This window comes from Pteropus medius, unplaced genomic scaffold (genome assembly GCF_902729225.1).
Source record: "Pteropus medius unplaced genomic scaffold, Ma_sr-lr_union100, whole genome shotgun sequence".
Classification (NCBI taxonomy): domain Eukaryota; kingdom Metazoa; phylum Chordata; class Mammalia; order Chiroptera; family Pteropodidae; genus Pteropus; species Pteropus medius.
In genome coordinates this window covers 964926-973688 of record NW_024345599.1, presented here as the reverse complement: position 1 = coordinate 973688, position 8763 = coordinate 964926, and the positions used below count along the sequence as shown (strand labels likewise).

The 8763-nt window shown below is 39.0% G+C and overlaps 1 protein-coding gene and 1 pseudogene across 2 annotated transcripts; one reads left to right on the top strand and one right to left on the bottom strand.

Annotated features, from left to right (window-relative positions):
* Positions 1-451: 451 nt before the first annotated feature.
* TSPAN6 (tetraspanin 6) lies at positions 452-7372 on the bottom strand. 2 transcript variants are annotated; one of them, XM_039874025.1, is made up of 8 exons: positions 7355-7372; positions 6088-6276; positions 5468-5542; positions 4537-4635; positions 3923-4057; positions 3465-3548; positions 1923-2028; positions 452-1302 (listed from the first exon to the last, which is right to left on the bottom strand). In XM_039874025.1, exons 2-7 carry the CDS (start codon positions 6097-6099, stop codon positions 1960-1962), a joined length of 474 nt encoding a protein of 157 aa, XP_039729959.1. In that variant the 5' UTR covers positions 6100-6276; positions 7355-7372; the 3' UTR covers positions 452-1302; positions 1923-1959. The 2 variants fall into 2 exon arrangements, with proteins under 2 accessions (XP_039729959.1, XP_039729958.1); XM_039874024.1 differs by lacking the exon at positions 7355-7372 and adding an exon at positions 7174-7348 and having other exon boundaries at positions 6088-6277.
* LOC120611589 (uncharacterized) lies at positions 5915-6030 on the top strand (annotated as a pseudogene).
* Positions 7373-8763: the final 1391 nt, after the last annotated feature.

Below are 8763 nucleotides of genomic sequence, written 5' to 3'. Positions count from 1 at the left end.
TGTGACTGTGATTGACTCCCACTAACCACCAAATTCAAAAACTGTGCAGATATGAGCTAGGTTCTACTAATAGGTCAACAAATTAACCAAAAACCAAAGAAAGAGTTCCCCCATTTCAACTCAAATTTTGATAATTATTAATTTCCTCATTACCCTGAAGGTCAGGTTCTATCTCTCCCTATCCAACTTCCAATGCAAGCTATATAATCAAAAAAGTCTGATCTCTAGGAGAATATTAAGAATATGCTATTTCATAACAAGGAATGTAATCCTTTCACAGGGGATAGATTTTTATAAAGAGACATTATTTTTTTTAAATGGCAGTCAATACCTCAGTTTTATATTTCATGTCTAAAACTGTACTCCAAGTAGAAATATGGCATGGCTTACCTCTCTCAGTGGTAGAAAAACACCCGAGCAAATTTTCTAAAAGTGAATTTAAACACGATGATTTTAGAGGAAAACAATGTTTATTGTGTAAAAGATTTATATTTGTTAATCAAAGGCACATACCAAAACTGAGATTATTAAAGGTGACCACAATATTGACAAGTCATATCAGCCTGGTAAGGAAATGCCAGCTAAAGCTAATGAAGATGAGTTGCTTTGAATTTCTCAGAAAAATACATTAATTATGACAGCATTAATAATCAGAAACTTTCAAATAAGAGAGAAAATATAAATATCAGGATAAACACCTTAATTTGGAGCAAAAAAATGTAATGTATAAGTGTGCTGCTACTACCTGATGTGACAGAACATTGGTAATGCCTTTAGCCTTGGGTGCTTTAGGTCAGAGACCATTACCACCCTCTGGATGATGTCATCCAGCTCCTGGCTGGAATTAAATTACACAATGTCACTCCATTCCTATTAGAATAGAGAGAGACTAATGAAAACATTTTAGCTTCTTGATGTAAATTATGATGTAAATTATGCAATTAGACCAGATAACCTTGGCTGGGAGGGGGCTAGTTCAAAGGGGTTAATTTCCCATTTTATAACACTACATCAAAATAGAAAATACACTGCCTTTCAAAAGCCCCACATTGAGAAAAACAAAAGTCAAGCAGAACACAGCATTGTTTCATTTACAATTTACTTGCTCTTCCAGTGTTTCAGGGTGATAAGGGAGTTTCATTGATCTTACGTGAATGGGACAAAAGGTGGACTTATGACATATTGAACAAATGTCTAGATTGAATCAGACTATTGGTGTAGTTTTTCGGTCTACTGATGAGTAATGTTAGGCAGTTTTCCAACCAGGCGATCTAGTAGTTCACAGGGGGGAATGTAAACGTCCTAAAATTAAAAGTAAAAAAAGTTAATTTACTTGCTCGAATTTCAATATCTATATTTGCTTGCACACATTCTAATCTATTCCTCTAATGAAGACCTTTCATTTGTTCCCAGGCAACAGCTTGGGAACATAAAAATATGAATGGTGATTAATTCAGCCAGCAACACTTCTCACATTTTACCATTTAAATACTGAAGTTATTAAAATACATTTTCCCCAAATCTGGTTCCTGGTTAGTCTAGATGAGTTGATGGCTCTAACAATAGTCCACCAGGGGACTATGGTAAATGAGAACTAGGGAAAAGGCCACTATTGGTCAAGAGCAGAGTGTATTTGCCAGGGAATCTCATTTCTCTTCATTCTAGGTCCAAATCTGTTAGAAAGGGAACCACTTAGCATCTTTAGGCTGACATGCAGGTAAATACAGAAAGGCTCTTCTGTCCATTTTGGCCATTCCCTGTACTTTGAGACCTGAGCTGTCTGTGTGGGGCTAACATAGTATCGACAAGATTTGAAGGCACGACTAGACAAGACCTTCTCGACAAACTCAGTCCATCCATCAACACATGCAGGCTGAAGCAAACACCAAGACTGACAGAGCTGAGGACCAAAATGAACATACCTTAAGGTCAGAGAGGAATAAGGCCGTGTTATGCTGGTTACACTATCTCGTACTGGTTATTTGTTATGGCACGAGAGAGACAGTAGGCGAGAAAGATTCCGATCAGCTAGATATAAAATATGAGCAAAATTAAATACACGCACACCAAAGATTTGAAAGAACTCAGGATGTAGGTACAGTCTCCTTTCACTTCTAGTTCACTAATAACTTCTTCCCTGAAGTTTTTCTAGACAGTTATGTTTGATATTCTGCAGCGCCTACATTACATTCAAAGAATATAAGTGAAATTTTACTACTACTGTGACCTGGAATTTCACAACTGTCATGACAAAAATCCCTCAAAGATGATTCTAAATGTCATAGTTTGGGGGAAACTTTTCCTACTTTTCCTCTCACTTATCAGAACAGAGCATAGTTTAGAATAAGCATTTCATCAAGTAAAATGTCTATCGGCGAGGGGCGCAGATTTTCTTGAAGGGTCAAGAGCAGTGCTACAATGATGGCAGTGTTCTGTAATACCTCTCGTGTCCAATATGTGGCTTTTGAGCACTTCAAATGGGACTACAGTAACTAAGAAACTAATTTTAAATTTTATTTAATAACTGGAACCTTTCAAAAGTGGCTAGTGGCTATTTTATTAGACAGTGCAGATTCAGGCATAGCTATGCCTGCTATTAAGATAAGACTTCCCAAATCAATTACATAGGTCAAAATGAAGTATGCAATGCTTTTGGCCTTATCAGCACACTGTCTAATACAGGGAAAAAAAACTCCATCCCCTAAAAAATTGTTTAGAGCCACAATACAGACTTTTCATGCTGTGAGAAGTAGCAAAACTCAGGAAATACAGTTTGATCCACAACATAGTATCCACCCAAAATAATAAGGCCCATATTGAATGTGGGTTGTATGATCTAAATTTTAATAGGTTGGGAATTATATGAAACTCATGAGGCAGTGCAGCCCAGGAAAGAAAGATGCTAATAATGTTTGAGAATCTTGACTGTCTGTAGAGCAAAGCAAAGTTCCACTCTCTCTCATTTTTTTTTTTTAATTAATGAACAATGATTCTGGAAAGCTGCAATAACTAAGAGGGCACCAGGCCCTTCTACAGTTAACTGCTTTCAAAAGATATGTACTAGAAGTTTTGCTTTTTGTAGGTTCAAGGTATGATTGGCCATGGTAAAAAAGAACAAGTAAAATGAGAATACAAACTTAAGAGAACTCTGTAGTTGTGGAAAACAGTGTGGAAAAGCATAAGATCCAAGATATTAAAACGGAAATGAAAACAGCAAAATCCCCTCCCAAATAAGCTAAATAAAGACCCAATCACAAAAGACTGGCTATATATGTTTTACAAACAAAAATAAAAGTATTTCTATATTGTGATGAGCGTCAGAATTTTGTGAAAATGTGACTTCTCTGAAAATGCCCTTGCTATCCAGGCCCCTGAAGCAAAAACTTGAAGCCTTCAAAGGTATTGAAATCTTCCAGCTGACATCTACTAGAGTGATGAAACATTTCCTAACTACAGGGACTTACCTGAAAGCAAGCAACTCCAAAAGAAATTCCGGCAACAATTCCCATTTCTGATTCTATAATGGTCATCACCTTTATAAAACATCCCTAACAGGACAGGGAAAAAAACATTAAGTATGGCACAAGAAATAAGAAATACTTTGATCATACATCATGAGCTGTCGCTACCCTAGCCTTTGTCATTTTATTAAAATTTACTTTCACATAAAAAATCCAGTCTCCTTTCAAGCACAGTTATTTTTGACAAGTTTGAAGAACAGACCTTTTGGATTATGCATTTAAAAGTGTTTCTTACTAGTTGTGCGAACTGAGGTCACAAATTTTCTGTGTTTCAGTTTCCTCATTTATTCAATGAGAATAACATCTGCCCTATTTCAGATTGTGTACTGTGAGTAAAAACTAAAAATTGAGACGACTGTATTCAGTTAATATTTTTGAAAAAAATTAAAAAGGCTTCTTACTTCCTTGTTTACTTTATCTGCATCTTTCTGAGGAAAACAGTCTTCAATTTTACAGCAGCTCTTGGGAAATCCTTTTTCTAAGTAATAATTAGTATCCTCCCAATCTTTAAAGTCAGTGACACCACAACAACGCAACTGAAAAAAAATCCAATAAAATACTGATATTTCATATTACAATTTTGTAGGCAAACATTTAACCTACCATCTTAGACTGCAATTTGTATTCAAAACAACATTTATTATATAAAATGGTATTTTTGTGTGGCTGTCTTCAAATGGCATTATAGTTCAAAAGATTAGCAGTTGTTTCTAATATCAAATGTTTGTAATATTTTTAGACTAGCCTTACTTTCCTGCTTTCATCAGTGCTAACAGTACTTGGTCCATGACGTCAGTGGGGACTGAAGAGAAGAGGTGCACAAGTAAGGAGAATGGTTAGGAGAAAATGGAGATATGTCACTTAGCATCATCGCACACTTCTTTCAAGGGACATATCTCCACTTTCTCCTAATCTAAGATTGTAAGAACACCTAGTAGCCAGGGGTCTATCCTCTTCTCTGAGGAGATAGGAGATGTGTTCCCCTCTTGAGAAGCCACCACCTACGACCACTTACCGTATTCTGAATCTTGTCTACTGCATCGCTTCTATAATCTCTTGTAGCATTATACTGCTTTAAAGCCTTCTCATAATTATTCTTAAAGCTGTTCTTAATCTACAGCAAAGAAACACAAGGCCAGTAAACAAAGATTTAGAAAGTGTGAGTATATTTTTTTTGGTTTCTAAGTCAAATATGAAATTCCTACATCTGACCAATGCTCATATCTTTGACAACAGCGATATGCATGGTAATTAACTTCTGTGGTTCAATCCTGTCCTAAGGGGTATAGTTTAGCTGAGGGGACTACTGAGCAAAACATTACAATAAAAGATGATAACCACTACAAGTTCAAAGTGTTATGAGAACACGTCAAAAGGCAGCTTTGTACTGCTGTATCCCCCACCACCCTGATCTTTATCCACTTTAAACAGTACAAATTTGATGCCTATGGAATTTTTAAGCTACAAAACCTTACTTTGGGAGACTGCACTGCTACTTTGTAGAACACTCTCATTGATGAGCCTTCACTACTCACTGTGGAACCCTAATTTCTAATTCAATATTAAGGTTTTGATTATTTGAATTAAGTATATTCAATATTTTCTAAATGCGTGTCACAGTGGAAAAGATCAATTTTGTGCTTGAAATAGTTTCCTATCAAAGTTATAAATTGTACCATCTCCACTTTAATAGGTACTTATACACAGAAAAATGTAATAATGGGTACCTTTAATTTTCTTCTGGTGATTGTTAGTCTTTACAATTTTCCAAATGTTCTTTTGTATTAAAAGTGGGCTAGAATTTTTACAAGAAAGCCATTATTGTCAGCTACGGGTTGCAATGTAAAGCTTTAAGTATAGCTGTGAGTGATTTTTAAACTAATAAAAGTTGTCTTTAACTCTGTAACTTAAATTAATCCATTTTTAGCTCCCAAATTCAGGCTTACCTCATGTCTGAAAACAAATCCTACAATGGCAGCAACCAGTTCAACCAAAAAAATGAGAGTCAGAAACATTGCATACTGCAGGATAAAAAGAAAGTCCCAGTAAGTATAAATCAGATACATCACAGCTGCAAATGGAGTCAAAGGTTAAAAAAAAAGGTCTGCTCAATTGCTCAATCAGTTCAGCATTTTTATTATTATTATTGAAAAGGGCAGGAAAAACACAACAAAAGTGGGAATTGGCAGCTGACTGTTACTTGGGAAGTTTTCAAAAGGAACAAGAAAAACCTTAAAAAGCCATAGCCAGTTCCAAGAAACAAAGTCTACAAGATATGTGTAAGACTTTTCAAAAACCAAGAATCAGACATGGTTCCATAGTGTAGCGGTTAGCACCTCTGCTTTACACGCAGAGGGTCCTGGGTTCCCGCTCCAGTGGAGCCACAGTCCATGGTCTACGGCCATGCCACCCTGAACAAGCCAGATGTCTGATCTTGGAAGCTAAGCAGGGTCGGGCCTGGTTAGTACTTGGATGGGAGACCACCCAGGAAGACCAGGTGCTCTAGGCATAAATAATAATACTAACAATAAAACAAGAATTGATTCTAAGGAAAATCAAAACTCACCAGTTTTAGCATCCATGCAGAAGCTCGGCAGGTAGCAAAACAACCGAAGGTGCCCAAAAGAATTATGACAGTGCCAGTGCCAATAAGCACGAAGGGGACATTGGTGGCCTTCTCATTTAAAAGGGAGAAATAATTCTCTAGGCTCACCTTGCCCCAAATGCCAATGGCAAGAAGGATAACACCAGTGATCTATGTGGGAAATCAGAGAATGGAAAGTTATACACTGTATACAGCAGCATCCTCACACCACAAACCTCTTGGTATTTAAGAAGCAATAGGTATGACAACTCATTGAGCAGTCTGTGGCCACAGAGCTGTGGGGTAGGAAGGCGATCTGCACACAAGGACAGGCCTTGTTAAATCCGCACGCTGGATCACTAGGTAGCCCAAGCAGCCAGGGTGAAACCAGGGGACAGCTAGAGAAGTAACTTAACAAAACTCTTAAACTTCATCTGTTTTTTTGTGTAAACAAAAGCCCATGACACATTTGCCCTAGGGATCAAAACTTCCTTAACTGTTTTACTCCCGCCTCAGGAAGAAAACATCACTGGAGGGAAAAAAGTTTCTAGGAATTCCAGAAACTTCCCCTTCCCTCCAGTTCGGAGATGAGCACAAAAGGATGGTACACAAAAGCAAAGCCCAAGGACAGATTGGCCGGAGCTGAGCCATTACCATACTTACCGGAGGACTACACCCCTCTTTATGAAGCAGTGAAAAGAAGAGACTATTATGCAAGCGAGCCTCTCGGAGTGGCGAGGCCAGCTTACCCTCTCCACAGTCTGGGGGAACCCTCGGAGTATTCTGGGGTTAATTCCCTTCTTTGTCCCCCATCCCCGCATCAAATTCGAACTCTAGGCACGTCTGACCCCAGCTCAGCCCGCCCCGCACGCAACCCCTGGCTCAGGCACGAAATGCCCAAGTTCCAGCTGCGGCCCAAGCGACTCGTCAGCAGCACCAGGATCCCAGAGGGACGCCACCCAAACCCCCCGCCCGCATGCTTCCTCTGCCCCACCTGGGATCTGAGCTCCGATCAGTGCACGCCCCCACCCAAACCAGGAACCCAGCTGTCCCCGGGCGCCTCTGCACCAGAAGATAAAAGTGTAGATCAGGAGGACGCTCTTGAAACAAGTAATGACTGGTTTAGTCTGCAGTCTCCGAGAAGGGGACGCCATGACTAGCCCAGGACCCTAACCCGCTGCACCAGATCAGAACCGAGCGAGCGAGACGCAGAGTCCCCGAGTCTCTCCGGAAACTGCCGAAAACTTACGAGTGTCCACAACTGAGAAGAGCCGGAAACACGGTTCAGTTTTCTAGAGGGCGAAGTCCAGGAGGCTGTCCGGAAAGTAATGACAATTGCCGAGCGCCCCCTGCCGAAGGTTACTGAAAACTATATACAAAGGTTCTCATGTCGGGATTTCTTGGATCTTTAAGTGGAGCTTGCTTGCTTTTTTCACTAAGAGTCTTTCCCGCCCCCTGCTCCTCCCCCGCCTTTATAACTTCATCATATTGTTTCTATCACCAGCAGCGCTCAGAGATTCGGCCTCGCCGGGCCTCTGGTGCCCTAGAGGGACAGAAAAGAATAAAAATAGGTTAAAAGTGACCCGAGAACATTTAATTATACGGCAAAATACCCCACAAGAACTATATTTCCAAAGAAACAAAGCTGGTTGCAAAGAGATGCGTACAGTCACACGTTTTTAAACAAAAACAAAGGAAAAAAGTGAAATTTACATCAGTGGGGGAATTAGCTGATATTTGTCTCACTTCTTTTGTGCTTTTCAACTTTTGAACGTTGTTTTATGCGGTGGGGAGGGGCCATAAGAATGAATGAATTGTGGGAAATAATCATTTGTTGAAAGAATTCCAGAGCTAGGTATGAAAGATTGATAATGAATTTTAGAATTTCCTTTCTTCCCTTACATTAAAGTAATTAAGGCTGAAAAGTCAGTTCAGCTATTTGCTACAAACTTTTAAAAACGGAAGACGCTACAGAGAAAGCCAGGTAGATGTGACCTCCTTTTAAATGTTAAAACAGAAAGCCACTATGTATTCCAGTCGCCCGCTTTTTCAGATCAAGAACCAGCCGATCACAGAGGCTGCAATCTAAGGTCAAACAGCTAATAGCGAAGCCAAAACTAGAGATTACTGTGCTTTCCAATCCCCTCCTCTGTTTATAAGCTGCATATGGCATTTGGTTGCCCATCCCAGAGAAATTCTCCCAGTTGCTTAGAACTTGAGGCTATGTGTTCCTAAGGAGTTACACTGCTTACAGTACGGGAATGAATCACCCCAAAGTTTTTTGTCCTATATGTCCAGAGGCAGCCGAGTCAAATTAAAAAAAAATAATAATAACTCTAAAGGGAAGTTTATAATTGGACAGTCCTAGTAAATTATAGATGGCATTTAAAGTATGGATGTATAGTATTATTTTTTTTTTAAATCAAGTATATAGGTAGCTCCGTGTTCCCATGTTATGTAGCATATTGTTACAGTGCAGTATATGTATTAAGTGAGTCTATATTGTTACAGTGCAGTGTATGTATTAAGGTCTGGTTTCTCAACTAAAGTGTAAACACTTTGAGGGCAGAGGCTGAATGTCTAGTGAGTGTGTGTTATTACTAAAGGGTTGGGATTAGAAGACCATATCAGTTGCTTATCCAACCCATTACATCATCA

Bases quoted from the DNA above. Each gene is read 5' to 3' on its own strand.
- TSPAN6 (XM_039874024.1), bottom strand. From the start codon at position 7,259: ATGGCGTCCCCTTCTCGGAGACTGCAGACTAAACCAGTCATTACTTGT. The intron at 4,636-5,467 runs GTAAGCCTGAAT...TCTTTGCTGTAG, and splicing joins GATTTGTTTTCAGACATGAG to ATTAAGAACAGCTTTAAGAA. The intron at 4,058-4,536 runs GTAAGTGGTCGT...ATTTTTTTTCAG, and splicing joins TAGACAAGATTCAGAATACG to TTGCGTTGTTGTGGTGTCAC.